The sequence below is a fragment of the Triticum urartu genome, chromosome 2A (genome assembly GCF_056163025.1).
Source record: "Triticum urartu cultivar PI428250 chromosome 2A, HENAU_Tu73, whole genome shotgun sequence".
NCBI classification, from domain to species: domain Eukaryota; kingdom Viridiplantae; phylum Streptophyta; class Magnoliopsida; order Poales; family Poaceae; genus Triticum; species Triticum urartu.
This window is the reverse complement of record NC_141874.1, coordinates 26,000,527-26,015,432: the sequence shown is the minus strand read 5'-3', so window position 1 is coordinate 26,015,432 and position 14,906 is coordinate 26,000,527. Positions and strand designations below refer to the sequence as shown.

Below are 14,906 nucleotides of genomic sequence, written 5' to 3'. Positions count from 1 at the left end.
CTCCACGGTGCCTCGGTGGCTCCATCTCCGGCGGCAGCCCGATCATGCCAACGTCCTCTTCGAACGTTCAACATCGTCTGTGTGGTGCCTGTGTGTGTGTGTATGCATATGCTGTATATGAGGAAGCAAGAAAGGAAGATGTAAGCTAGATGAAAGTAGTACCTTACGGGAATGTGAGTTGTGCGTTCATGTTGCTGCCGCCGAGGTCCCCTGCGCGCAGACGGATGTACGGCGGCCTCCTCCTTTCCGTGTACGCCGGCGGGGATGCCCGCGTCCTACGTCCGGCCGGCGGTCCGGCGCGTGAGAGAGCTTCTTGCGTCTCGCCGGTCGTCGGGTGCTCCTCTCTCTTGCTGGCCTTCGGGTGTTTATCCGTAGGCCGCTCCCGATTTTACTGGAGGAAATATGGATGCATGACAGCGTTTTCATCTAGTTGCATGGCTCTTTATGCATATCTCTTCTTCTCCTTCTTGACGTGCACGCTTGGACGGGGACATAGCTTGTCGTACGTACCGGCCACCGAGTCAAACCGGGTTGTACATGGTATTGATGCACACCATCCTACAAAGCCTGCATGCAAAATAAAACGGAGAGAAAGAAATGGGAGGAGTTCGCACATCGCTTGCCGGTATTCGGGTACACGTACGATCCGGCTTAGACGTCTATACAGATCATGAACTGCATCAGTACGGCTGCATGCGTTAGTACGTGGGTAAGTTTCCCATGCGGACGTACAAGTTAGATACGTATATCTTTTTTTACGGCGGCTAGATACATATATCTACGTGAGTGCATGGATGGATACGAGCGAAACAAGTTCATACAAAAAGAAAACTAGTGTGTGCATGTATATGAAGAATCACTTAGCAAGGACTTATTTATCACGTCTGTGTAAACATGCATGGCTTTTCTTCCCTCCCTTTATTTGTTTATATACAATGCACAGATATTAACTTGTATTATTTCATACAAAATCCCATCGAACAGTTATTCATTACACCGGTGCTTAATAAGAAGTCCAAAGGCTACATTCACCATACTATTATGGTAGGTACTCATTGTGATGCGCACACACAATACAATGGACCGATGTATTAATCTTGTGGCACTTCGGGAACGAGGAGGAGCTTTTCCTTTCGGTGCACCGTCATCCCAAAAAATTCAGTCATACTGATGCCACCTTCGTTCATCAACTCTACTGGTAGCTTCCAGTTGAAGTGGTACATGAGATTCGCTAGCATGATTTCAATGCTCGCAGTCGCATAGTTCATGCCTGGGCAAATCCTTCGCCCAGCCCCAAAGGGCAAGTATTGGAAGTCATTTCCCTTATAGTCCATAGTTGCGGCGCTACCACATTCCATAAACCGCTCAGGCATGAACTCATCCGCATGCTCCCAACTATTAGGGTCCCTTGCAAGAGCCCAACTGTTGATGATGACACGTATTCCTGATGGTATTGTGTAGCCCATTATGTTGCAGTCGGCCATGGAGAGGTGGGGTATGAGGAGTGGCCCAGGCATATGGAGCCGGAGTGTCTCTTTAATGACTGCCTTTAGGTAGGCCAAACTATCCAGATCGTCTTCGGTAACTATTTCTTTCCCCTTGGTTATAGTGCTCCTCACCTCAGCCTGTAGCTTGTTCATGAGGTGGGGTTTTCGCATGAGCTGGACCATCGCATATTCCAACACTATGAATGATGTATCCGTGCCAGCTTCGAATATGATCTACATACATACGGATCCATATGTAAGAATCAAATCAACAACATATAAGCTATATGTGTGGATGTGTGATTGTTTTGTTTTTGTTTGTGAGGACGTACTTACTTCTAACTGAGCCTTAATATGGTCTCTCGTGAGTTTGTACTCTTCTTGGATAGAAAGCAACACATCGGTGAAGTCACTATCCTCGCTGTTGTGTTCTGGCACCGACTTGCTTGCATGCTCATCGATGATATTATTGAGCAGGTTGTCCCACATCTTCTTCACCTTCTGGGCCTTGGCGCAAACAATCCTCTTGATGATGTCCATCTTCACCAACACGGGGAAGTAGTCCTCTAGGTTGAATCCACCCAGGAGCAATGAGTTGGCCTCGACGAGCTCTCGGAAGAGTTTTTTATGGCCTTGTTCCCTGAAAAGCCTACCGGACACAGCTTCGCACACAATGTCGTTGGTGAAGGCATTGAGAAGGTCAGTCAGGTCGATGACGGTGCATTTGGAGGCCGCATCGCGGATCTTGGCCACAACCGATCTCACCTGTGAATTGAAAAGGATTAATTTTGGCACAATCCATGATGTGGACAACATGCATCTACCAATGCTGCAATATATCTATAAATCAAGTAAGTCGTCTATATTTAAGTTGCCTATTTTTTTTGGAGATTTCAATCACTTTTTTACTAGCCTTTGGATTAATTTGCTTTTTAAGCAGACTAAGGCATAGCCTTCCCACCCACCCAGGTTCAAGGCATCGTACTTGCAATTTGGTTTTGTTGCACCAATTATACTGTAGGGGGTTTCCTTACAGTCTGTCAAAAAAAGTTGCTTTTTAAGAACTATCAATTTTCTAAATATGGTGTCCCTTGGCCATAACAAGACTATGAATAATGATTTTCCCAATTGGCGAGCCTACTTCCACTCTTTTGGGCTCAAAAGGCTAGCATGCTCAATGAAAAATAATAGGCACTATAACTATGACATGAAAAATCAACACAATTACCTGAAAGGAAAAGCAACAAAAAAGCTTATTGTGGTAGATTTAGTACATCGAGTAGTATCACTTTGGTATAACGACACGAAACAACAATAATAAGACTGCAATACTTTGTATAAATGAGATGACTCATTTGTCACATCACTTAGACTGAGACTCTGGGTTCGTTTGGTTCTTTGCTCAGCTAGGCTATAGCTCAGCTAGCCCTTATAGCCTTGCCATGCTTGCCTTAGCTAGCTGTTTGGATGGGCATCAACCGAGCTAGCTAGCTTCTATGCATAATACATGTCGCACGCATCGGAGAAACGGCCGGAGAACGGCTGCCAGTAGGGACGGTAGTATAGTTGCAGAAATCTGAGATTTTTTTTTTGTGGTGTAGAAATCTGAGATTAACGTTGGGGAAAAGATCATATTAGGGAGAGAAATCTGTTTGTAGAAATAGTTGCAAATTCATTTATTGATTGGAGAAATCTGGTGCGACCATCCAGCTTTAGTATTAGTAGATGGGGAAAAGATTGGAGGAGTTCACTTCATTTTTTATCTTCGCGTGAGAGTTTGCCGTCGAAGGCGAGCCAATTCGGCTCTCCCTGGCGGGCTAGAATTTTCTGGCCCGGTGAGGCTAGTTGGCCCTCAAAACCAGCTCTACCAAACGCTTATCCTGGCTCGGCAAGGCTATAACCGTTTTTGCCCAGGAACCAAACGTTCCCTTACTCTCTCTCCTGTAAAAGATGCTCCAAAGCTCTCAAATACTTCATTAATCAGTGTCACAGATTGGAACCCATCATCAGAATATGCAAAAAAACTCAAAATATTCTAATTGGAGAAGAAACCAACTGAGATAGAGAACATGAGTTGCCTAAGACTTAGCAAACCATCATTTTGAAATGAATATGTAAAGTGGAGAAATATACTATATGCATAAAAGAATAATATCAACCTTGAAGGAAAAGATCAAAGATTCCATGTTTTATTACATCGCTTAGACACCGTTTTGATGTAGTTGATCATGTAAACCAATGGCCAATTAATAATTAGGAACATATTCCCATGAGTTCCCATTTTTTAAATAACTAGTAAAAACATAAATACATAAACAAAACCCTAGAAGGAAAGACTGAAAATAGATGGATTATTATTTTTTGGTAGGGGGCCATAATTCAGTTATGCAAGAAAAAGAATTAGGAGGTAGCTTTACTCCCAAAGTATACATTTTTGTTAAGAAACAAGATGACAAATGGATAGCGAACCTAATATACAAAAAATTGTAAAGATTAGCCAAAAAATGGTAAAATGGTTCTATATGAAAAAGTATAATATGAGTAGAGTTACAAAAGACAGGTGTTTGTGATGTGAAAAAGAACCATAAATTTTGTGTTATTAAATTGCACAGAAATTTCGAAATTACACTTGTCCATACTTTGCAGGAGTTATTACTATTAACATTAAGTTTGTAGCATCAATAAGAATTAAACGTAACAATAATGTTTGAGATGAACAATAAACAAAAATCCCCTCTCTTTCACACACACGAGTGATCATATCCATGTGCGCAAACCTCTTTCTAGCAGCGCCGGCACGTAGTGGTCAAAAATCCGTTGTTTGCAACTGTTTCAAAATTTGTGTATTTGCCAGCTATTATTCCTCGTTTTTAGCTAAACAAAACCAATACCATCCCTTCCCGAAAAAAAGAAAAACCAATACTTATCCTAAATACAGTACCCACTACCTCTCTCTACACAATATTCACTTGATCCACCAGCGCTTCACCTCTCGATCCAAAACCAGCGGTTGGCAGCGGCTTGCCGGCCGACGCTAAATCCGGCTCTACCGACGGCGGTAGCTATGACGCGAGCGCAAGGACCCATAATGACCAGAGACGAGCGGATGTGCGGTGAAACCTAGACACCTGTGGAGGCCAGCAGCGACCAGCGGCACAACACGAAGCTCAATATTCGGGGGTCCTGGTTCCAGATCTGTTGGATCCTCGCCTTGGCTAGCCGGATTTGGTCATTGTCCACCACATCTGCTCCAGTCTCCGTCGACCATCGCCATCCTTTTAGCTCTCCTCTCCCCACCAGCCACATCTGAAGCATGGGCACCGCCATGGATGCCGAAGGGCACCGGGGAACCCACCTTTTCCTGTGATTTGTCCTCCCGGGTAACAGTGTTTTGTGTTAATCTGGAGCTTAGTATATGATTTGGCACTTAGTGGATGATGAACCGAGGTAGTGATCTAACATGTTTTATATTAGTATACAGAGGTAGTATTTGTTATTTGATTTGTATGATTAGGATTTGTCGATTATTGTTTAATGGAAAATTAGTTCTGCAATGTAATTGAAATAGTTGAACAGTTCTGAAAATATGTGTGATATATGAACGTAACTGTTGGGAAATATATTAAATCAGTTTTCTACAAACTTGTGAAACTAATTTATGAAATAGGGTTACAGAGAGTGAAATAGTGTCACAGAAAGTAATATCATGGTGGATTTGTGTAACTAAAATGCCTATTTTGTGTTTATTCAGATTTCACTTGAGTAATAGTTGATGGAAAGATTTTTGTATTTCTGTCATTGAAATTGTAATGCAGCTTTGTGAAACTGATTATTTGAAAAATGTGGAATTGATTATTTTAAAAGAGTGAAACTGATGATTTAAAAAAATATGGAATTGAAATAGATGTATTTTTTATTAAACAAGCAAGTTGAAATAATCACTTTTCCTACTTTGTCAAATATGAAATTGAAATAATGGAAATATTTTTTTTTGGAATTAATATCAATTTCATCGAAATTGATCATTTAAAATAATTGAAACTGATCATTTGAAACAATTGACATGGGCATTTTGAAATCGTTGGTTTTTGGCAACTATTTAAGTAAGTATTTTGAAGAAATTGAAATCACTCTTTTGTAATATTGAAATGGAGTTCTGAAATAACTGAAACTGGCCATTTTGAATAATAAGTGAAATCAATCGTTTGGACTACTTCAAATAGATTTTATGAAATAACTAAGATCATTTTTTGAAATATTGAAATGGAGTTTCGAAATCACTGAAACATGCCTTCTGAAATAATAGTTGAAATCAATTGTTTGAAATAATTTATATATGTTTTATGAAATAACTAAAAAATTGAAAATTTTGAAGTCGGTCATTTGAAATAGTAATTGAAACCGTTTTTGAAAAATTGTAATCCATTCATGAACTGAGTGAAAATAGTTTTTTAAAGTGAGTGAAATTCAATTTTGAAATATATATTTTTAATGATTTTAAAAATGTATAGTGATTAAAATAATATTATCTTTGAATTAGACTAAGTTAACTGATGTAAATATATAAGATGTTTAAATATTTTAATATAGACTACATACAGACTGAAATTAGTGAACATACACAGTAAATCATGTCTATATGCACCCAATTCAGAAAAGGTTAGAACGTTTTATGATTGTGAACGGAGGAAGTAATTAACTAAATGATGAATAATGTTACATCTACTAAAGATAGCAAAGATGCAGAAGAAATTGATGCATGGTTACCCACCTCGTGCTCGCGGGCATAGCGGTAGGAGCGGACCTTCTTGTTGGTGAGAAGGTGCGTGGTGGCGATCTTCTTGACCTGCCGCCAGTGCTCGCCGTAGGGGGAGAAGGCGGCGTCCGTGGGGCCGTAGAAGAGGATTTCGGTGACGGCGGAGTAGGGCCGGGACGCGAAGACGTGGTCGTGCGTGCGCAGCACGGCCTCCGCGGCGCTCGGCGAAGAGACGACGAGCGTCGGGACGGCGCCCAGGCGGAGGAGCATGAGGCCGTCGCGGCCATGCTTGGCGGCGAGGTCGCGGAGGGAGATGTGCGGGAGGGAGCCGACGAGGTGCAGGTGGCCGATGACGGGGAGCCTACTGGGAGGAGAGGGAAGCCTGCCCAGTAGCTCTTCTCTGGCTCTCGCGGTCGCCGCGGCCGTCGACGGCGTCGCGAGGCGGCGCACGACCAGGAGTACGAGAAGAGGGCAGACAAGCAGGACAAAGACCAGTCCTAGAGCAGCATGTGGAGACCTCGCTTGCAGCAGGAGCAGCAGCTCATGGAGGCCATGCAACGGATGAAGCATCACAGCGGCTGATTGATTGTTTCACTGAATGTTTCTTCTACAGAGCAGCTCAGCAGACTTTATAGCTACAAGGCTGGAGATTGCAGCGAGAGCAAGACATCACTTCTAGTCCATATTTATGCAGAAAACTCCAAGTGGTGACACGCGCGTACGTACCTTTTGAAGGAAGAGACTGGATTTTTGGTAAACGTCCCCTGCCCGCCGACCGGCCGAGCCACGCGCCGGCCGCCTTCTGCATACGCGCGTCTCGCGTGGGACGACGCATCCACGTGCATCCTTATCTCCTCCGAGTCTTCCGAATGGCAATGACCCCGTTTCCCGTAAACCTGGAGGGATTCATCTATCAGGAGATAAGTACGGGAATATATGGAAAACACTCTGTTTCCACCGGCTGATATTAACAAACGTAAGCCTCCCGCGTTGCTTGCCACGTGTCCTCTGGGCCCATCTACCGCTGCAGCGCAAACTCCGGCGGCGTCCACGACCGCTGCATCACTGCTCCGGCGGTGTCGCGGCCGCTGCAGCGCAACTCCGGCGGCATTGACGACCGCTGCATCACAGGTACGGAGGCGTCAGCGGCCGCTGCATCGTAGCTCCGGCAACGTCGACGTCCGTTGCATCGTAGCGGGAGAGTGGGCGACTGGGCGTTGTGCTGTGGTGCGCGAGGCGAACATGTGCATCTGAGAGGAAGTGGGATCCGTGGGATTTTGAGTGAACGGCTATGATGTGCATGATCGGACGGTTATCAAGGCGGTTGATAACTGCGAGTTATCAACCGGCTTACGCTTAGCATTGAAATTTTTGTATCCCCGCAATCTAATATGAGAATTTTTGTTCCGATACTTATCCGAGGTGGTATAAAAAATTGATTCAAGATGCATCGCGCTAAAGAGTTGCATATGCTTCCTGCCTATGGCACGTCGTCTTATGGGACTGTCCACATGAGCCGCCTGACCTGGGTTTCACATAAGAGCATCTCCAGCTGCGTCCCCAACAAACCTTTCCAGATCACTTTTTCGACGCCGGCGTGAAAAAAACGCCCCAGTCGCGCCCCCAGGACGTTGAAAATCGCCGGTTCGGCCCTGTTTTCCGCCCGGCGGTCACAGGCCGAATCCGGCGCATTGGGGAGCAGTTGGGGGCTCCGACGCAAGGGAAAAGCGTGGCTGGCCCACACCGTCAGGGGAAAAGTCAAGGTTTTCTTCTCCGACTCGCCTCCCACCCCCCGCCCCCTCGGCCACCAGTAGCTATATCCCGGCGCCGCCCGCCGCCCTACACCGCTAGATAGCCATTTTCCACCGGAAAAATAGCAGCGCTTCGCCGCAGCAGCCCCTCAACAGCAGCTGGGCGTTTCCGGCCGCCGTTTCCGGCCGCGGAGGCGCGGTTTAGCGGCGGGTACACGCCCACCGAGCGCAAGGTGTTCGGCGATTTGCTTGCCTCGTCGATGGATTCGGATGACGAGGAAGCGCTCGCCGCGCTGCTGGAGGAGGAAGCCGAGGCCGACATCCAGGAAGAAGAGCATCTCATGGTGCTCGCCGCCATCGCCCAGCTGCTGGCGAGCAATGAAAAGCCGCGGTGAGGTGGCTCGGCGCCTGGGCGGGTGAAAGCAAAGAACCGGCATCGTCTCGAAGGCTACTGCATGCTCTACTCCGACTACTTCACCGATGCTCCACTTCACGGCGAGAAAACATTTCGACGCCGTTATCGGATGAGCGGAAAGCTCTTTCTCAGGATTGTGAATTCCATCCGGGAGTTCGACAACTACTTCAAATGCAAGATGGATTGCACCGGCGCTCTTGGATTCACCTCCATCCAGAAGTGCACGACAGCGATGAGGATGCTTGCATATGGAGCTCCCGGTGATTCACTCGACGACTATGGGAGCATGGCCGAGTCCACCAGCATAGAGTGTTTCTACAAGTTCTGTCGGCCAGTGGTGGCAGTGTTTGAACCACAATACTTGAGAACACCCAATGCGGAAGACACTGCTCGGATCCTAGCACAGAATGCAGCAAGAGGATTTCCTGGGATTCTTGGAAGCATCGACTGCATGCATTGGAAATGGAAGAATTGCCCATTTGCTTGGCAGGGGATGTACAAAGGCGTCAAAGGCGGTTGCAGTATGGTGCTTGAGGCGGTGGCCACACAGGACCTCTGGATTTGGCACTCCTTTTTTGGTATGCCAGGAACTCACAATGACATCAACATGCTGCAGTGCTCTCCTGTCTTTGCCAAGCTTGTTGAAGGTCTTTCTCCTCCGGTGAACTTCGAGATCAATGGGCGGCACCACAACAAGGGGTACTATCTAGCTGACGGCATCTATCCGAGATGGTCGACATTTGTGAAGACGATCTCAACCCCTGTGGCAGGAGGCAAGAACGCCTGGTTTGCGAAACTTCAGGAGGCTTGCAGGAAGGATGTCGAGCGGGCATTTGGTGTGCTCCAATCTCGATTTGCTGTTGTTCAGTACCCCGCTCAGACCTGGTCCAAAGATCAAATCTGAGAGATTATGACTTGCTGTGTCATCTTGCACAACATGATCATCAAGAGCGAGCAAGAAGACCCAGTGTTTGACACTGAACCATACTACAGGCAGGGTCCTCTAACCGAAGTTGATCACCAGCTACCGGCAATTTGGACTACCTATCTTAGTATGCGTTAGGAGATCCGAGACCCACAGGTGCATCATCAACTGCAGAAAAATCTGATTAAGCACCTATGAAGGCTCAAGGGGGACGCCGTGTGATAAAATACGAGTTTTTATTTGTTGAACTATATAATTTGTATTGAACTATTTGTTGTTGTACTATTTTGTTGAAGTATTTGATTTTTCTATGATGAAATATGTGATAAGAAATAATTGTGTTGATAATTGAACGCCGAGTCGCCATGCCGAATATGGGCCTATTCTCGCCCATATGGACCCTTTATTCGCCGAACTGGGGCTTCAAAGTGGGCCAATTTCGGCGCCTGGGGGCGAGCTGGGGGCGACGACTGGGCGCAAACCCGCCCCCAGCGCCGATTATATCGCCGGCTCGCCCCCAGGGAGCGATTTTTACGCGTCCTGTGGGGGCCAACGGCTGAAGATGCTCTAAGTATTAACAATAATATAGTACCACCTCAATTGTTTACATGGAATTGTGACAATTTATATACCTAGGCAAAATGCGAAGGACAGGAAGACACAGTGACTTCAACCCGACCTGAGAAAGAATCGAATCAAGAAGAAAACAAGATGAATCATCTTAAGGCTTAGGAATTGTACAAAGAAGAAAAGGAGGACGGAAAGATGAATCATCCAAGGCTTAGGAATTGTACAAAGAAAAGAGGACAGAAAAATAACCACGGTGGAGCCATCCGACTTGCCAGGATGTGATGAGTCCGGGCGGCACCACCGGCCAGACCACGGCGGAGCCATCCGACTTCCCAGCCGCAACGCATGCGGAGCAGAGCAAGGTCGCTACTTCCGAGGAGCCCATGAGATCCCGTGACAGGGCTTGTAAAACGTAGGTTTTGGAGGAAGGTAGAGGCTTGGTGAAGATGTTTATAAATTGATTTTTTAAAAAGATAAACCTGACTTGTAGTAGCATCTGTGTGACACGTCCCCTCACAAAATGATAGTCAATCAATATGTTTGGTCCATGCATGGAACACCGGGTTTGATGACAGAAACGTAGCACCGATATTGTCACACTAAAAGACCGAAGGATGTGGCTGAGCAACTCCTAGCTCTCGAAGTAGAGACTCAATCCATATAAGTTCGGCAGTCGCATTGGCAACCGACTTGTACTCAGCTTCTGTGCTGCTGTGGGAAACAGGGACTTGCTTGCGTGCACTCCAGGCGATCAGATTAGGCCTCAAGAACATAGCATGTCCCCCCGTAGATCGACTGTTATTTGCACACCCAGCCCAATCATCATCTGAGAATGCAGAAAGAACTCTGGAGGAACTGGGACGCAAGTGAAGATCAAAAGAGACAGTGAGACGCACATAGCACAGTATGCACTTCAGAATAAACCAATACACATCAGTAGATGCATGAAGATACTGACACACTCCGTTAAACGCAAAGAAAATATCAGGACGTGTAATCGTCATATACTACAGACCACCAACAATACTCCTGCTCGTGGCCCTCTCCTGCAAGGGAACATGCCGGGGTGTGATTTAAAGGGAGACGGGAGAGAGAAGGGAAAGGGAGAGGCGGCGGAGACTCTGCTGTTCACATGCGTGGCTGCCTACTACAGCGACCATTGCAAAGCTATACAGTGGTGCTCTGGCAACAGAATGCCTCAACGCCATGAGGGGGCATCCAGGAGATCGACCTCACCCAGATGCAAGAGATGGAAAGAGAACCATCTGGGAGAGAGGCCTGATGCCAAGAGGTGGAGCCTTCAAACATGCATCAGATCAAAATTTGCCATGCACCCAAATGAACTGAGCTGGAGAAACCAGATCTAATGCATAGCAGAACCACCACTGGAGATAATAAGAAAAGATGAAGACCAGACCGGTTTGAGTAGATCAAGCAAAGAAAACATGGGGATTTATATTAGGCAAAAATAAGAGAAACAAATCCATTGGCAAACCATGGAGCAGCTCCAAAGAGGACACCAAGAACAAAGACACCGGAGGGGCAGGGGAGGGGCCAACGAATGAAGAAAGAGGGGAAGCTTGGAGAGAGACAGGCGGAGAGCACGAGGAACGGAGGAAGGGGGGCTGGGGGTAATCACGCTGGCTCCCACAATATTTTCGTTTTTTAGGCAAAATAAATATACACCCTGGCGTCCCTGTACAGTTTATGCTGGCTAAATTAGAGGAAAGTCTTTTTTTATTGTAATGGGATCGGAAGAGAGGTGTGCGTGCGTGTGCATCTCTCCAAAGTGTGCATGTTTTATTCTAAACTAAGTGTGCGTGTTTTTTTTAGAGAAATAGCCTACCGTCTACGTGAAATGCTTCTGTTTAGGCCAAGTGCAAAAAGAAAGGAAGGAAATATAATTTTGCAAGCCAAACAACCAACATTTTCTAAAGAAGAACCAACATAGGAAAACTTATTTTGTTTCGAATATTAATAGAAAGTTGTATATGCTTGATGTCCTAAAAATGAAAGGTTCCCTGAACGTTTTGTCCAGTGGACAAAAGATGTCGTTAGTAATGGAAAGGTTGCCATCACTATTAATGATGTTATTGGCCCGTATTTTGTTACCAGGAAGGGTTTGAGGCAAGGGGATCCGTTTTCCCCCTTGCTTTTTCAATTTGGCGGCTGATGTTCTTGCTACCCTGGTGCAAAGGGCGCAAGAACAAGGATTTATCAAGGGAGTGTTGCCTAGGTTGTATTCAGGAGGTCTAAATATTTTGCAATATGCGGACGATACTATTTTCTGTTTTGAAGATGACCTTGAGGGGGCTAGGAACCTCAAAATAATTCTATGTGTTTTTGAACATTTGACCGGTCTGAAGATTAATTTTTTAAAAAGTGAAATTTTCTATTTTGGTAAAGCTTTGGAGAAACAAGCTGATTACGCCGGCATTTTTACTTGTGCTATTGGGGGCTTCCCTTTTAAGTATTTAGGTCTTCCCCTGCATTATAAAAAGCTATGTAATGCTGACTGGAAGCCAGCGGAAGAAAAAGTAGAGAAAGGAGCTGCAGCGTGGCAGGGGGGGTCTTTTATCTATGGGTGGTAGGCTTATCCATACTAAAACTTGCTTGAGTAACGTCATTAGTCATTTACTTAACTTTTTCCGTCTACTAAAGGGAGTAGGCAAAAGAATCGATTTCTTTCGAGCTCGGGTGCTTTGGCAAGAGAAAGAGGGGGTTAGGAAGTTTCATTTAGTTAACTGGCTTGATGTTTGTCAACCTAGAGACCAAGGGGGGTTGGGTGTTACCAATCTGGATATCAAGAATATTAGTCTTTTGTGTAAATGGCTCTGGAGACTTGAGAATGAAGATGGGGATTGGTAGGAGATGATTAGAGCAAAGTATTTGAAGAGGAAAACTTTGTCTCAATGTGAGTCATCTCCTGCCAACTCTCATTTCTGGAATGGTATCATGAGTGTTAAAGATATCTTTTACAACTATTGTCAGAGAATTGTTGGAGATGGGTGTAAAACTAGATTTTGGGAAGATGCTTGGATCCACAACAATCATCTCTGTCAACTTTTTCCTCGCTTGTACAAACTTACTTTCCATCAAAACATTACGGTTGCTAAAGCATTTGAACAAGATTTTAACTGCATTAGATTTAGGAGATGTTTATATTGGGAGACATTGGATATGTGGAATAAACTTCTAGATATGTGCAGTCAGGTTGTTCTGAGTGAGGAACCTGACAAAGTCAAATGGCTTTTGACCAGCTCTGGCAAGTTCTCTGTTAAATCTCTTTATCAATATATTATTGCGAGGAGAGTAGTGTTCCCTTTTAAGTTTCTGTGGAAACTGAAGGTACCTTTGAAAATTAAGGCTTTTATTTGGTTAGTTATCAAAGGGAGGATCCTGACCAAGGACAACTTGTGTAAAAAAGGCTGGAAAGGCACCAACAAATGTGAATTTTGTGATGGCAATGAATGTATTGACCATCTGTTTTCACTTGCTCTTTTGCTCGGTTTCTTTGGAATGTAGTTGGGAGTGCTTTGGGAAATCCCCAAACACCCCTGTCATTCTTTGACTTTTGCCAGAATTGGCTTCCTAAGTATACCGGGAAAGATAGAGTGGTTATAGCTATTGGTACGGCTGATTTATTATGGTCGATCTGGAAAACAAGAAATAAATCTTGCTTTCAAAGTTCTTTACCTAAAGATTCTACTGATATTATCTTCTCCTTATGTTCTGTGTTGGATTCGTGGGGTGTGCTACAGAAAAGAGGAGTGCAAAAAACTCTTAAGGAAATGACCAAGAGGTTGGCCCAGATAGCGAGGGACGTCTTCAAGCGCGCTTACGGCTGGGGGCTGCTGTACGGAGGCTCTGTTGATCAAGTGGTGATAGATGTAGCATTTGTGATGATCTCTCTTGTTCTTTTGCTATATCACCCTGTAGGTGCAGAGTTTGGTATCTCAGGTTGTAGTGAGTTTTTTCACCTGATGCAAAAATGTTAGACAAAAAAATGTAGCGACGGTGCTTTGGAGCGGTCTTTTGTTGTAGCATCCTATAGGTGCAGTCGAAGTGCCTCAAGATGTAGGAGTAGTTTTTTTTCATGATGCATATGTTAGGCATCGAAAAAAGTTAAGTCTGTATGAAACTTGATTCGTATGTTGTGACTCCATTTTCGTAATGAAAATGGGGGCCGTGTGGCCCCTCTGATAAAAAAAAGAAAGTTGTATATGAAAAATCACACTTCAATACACCACTACTCTTCCATCCGGTGATAATGCGATGCTAAAGAATATGCTGCCAAAAGACATGAATGTGGCTTCATAAAAAGAATTGTGGGCATAAAAAATCCTACCACCATAGACATGAAAGAGTCACTAAACACTTGTGGTGATTTTTTTTCTGTGCAATGCACGACACATTTAATTGCTACGTACAAAGGTTAAAGGAAACTTCCTCTTGAGAAACACAACACAAATGCAAGTGCTCATAAACACGTACATACACTCAACCTATAGGGATTGAGCAGACTGGTAATGAGATTGATGAAATCACCACGAACATCTCACTATTGACACGAATGTCGCCTCTCGCAGAAAGAAGGTTACGTCTTTATGAGATATCAAAGCGTCAAACATTGATTTTAATTCTTACTGGTATTGGGGTACCATTATCCTGCTAACCATTCATCCTAAACTTGGTTCATAGGGTTAAAACCAAAACTACCAATTCATGTATGGACATGCATTTATGCATGCATTGCAATAATGGACAGTAAAACAGGATATACATTTCTTCTATACTTCGGCATCGACTCCATGCCCCCCGCCATTCTGCGCTGATGTTTATTGGGGGGGGGCACATAAATTTTCTCTTCATTGCAACACACATGCATATTTGCTATGAAAATAAAATAAAATCTTCAAACCAAACATTGAACCATCTCTAAAAATACATTGTAAAAATCCGTTTTCATTCATATGTTTTCAAAATTAAAGAAAACTTTTGG

At 44.6% G+C, this 14,906-nt stretch overlaps 1 protein-coding gene across 1 annotated transcript; it reads right to left on the bottom strand.

The window, feature by feature from the left end:
* Positions 1-942: 942 nt before the first annotated feature.
* LOC125535231 (indole-2-monooxygenase-like) lies at positions 943-6,897 on the bottom strand. The gene is made up of 3 exons (XM_048698285.2): positions 6,259-6,897; positions 1,824-2,252; positions 943-1,721 (listed from the first exon to the last, which is right to left on the bottom strand). The coding sequence occupies exons 1-3, from the start codon at positions 6,811-6,813 to the stop codon at positions 1,092-1,094; spliced, it is 1,614 nt and encodes a 537-aa protein (XP_048554242.1). The 5' UTR covers positions 6,814-6,897; the 3' UTR covers positions 943-1,091.
* Between the last annotated feature and the right edge of the window lie 8,009 nt (positions 6,898-14,906).

What these genes read in the sequence shown, in the direction of transcription:
- LOC125535231 (XM_048698285.2), bottom strand. Translation starts at nt 6,813, where the DNA reads ATGCTTCATCCGTTGCATGGCCTCCATGAGCTGCTGCTCCTGCTGCAA. An exon ending in GCTATGCCCGCGAGCACGAG is followed by an intron (nt 2,253 to 6,258) that starts GTGGGTAACCAT and finishes TTCAATTCACAG; the next exon opens with GTGAGATCGGTTGTGGCCAA. An exon ending in ATATTAAGGCTCAGTTAGAA is followed by an intron (nt 1,722 to 1,823) that starts GTAAGTACGTCC and finishes GTATGTATGTAG; the next exon opens with ATCATATTCGAAGCTGGCAC.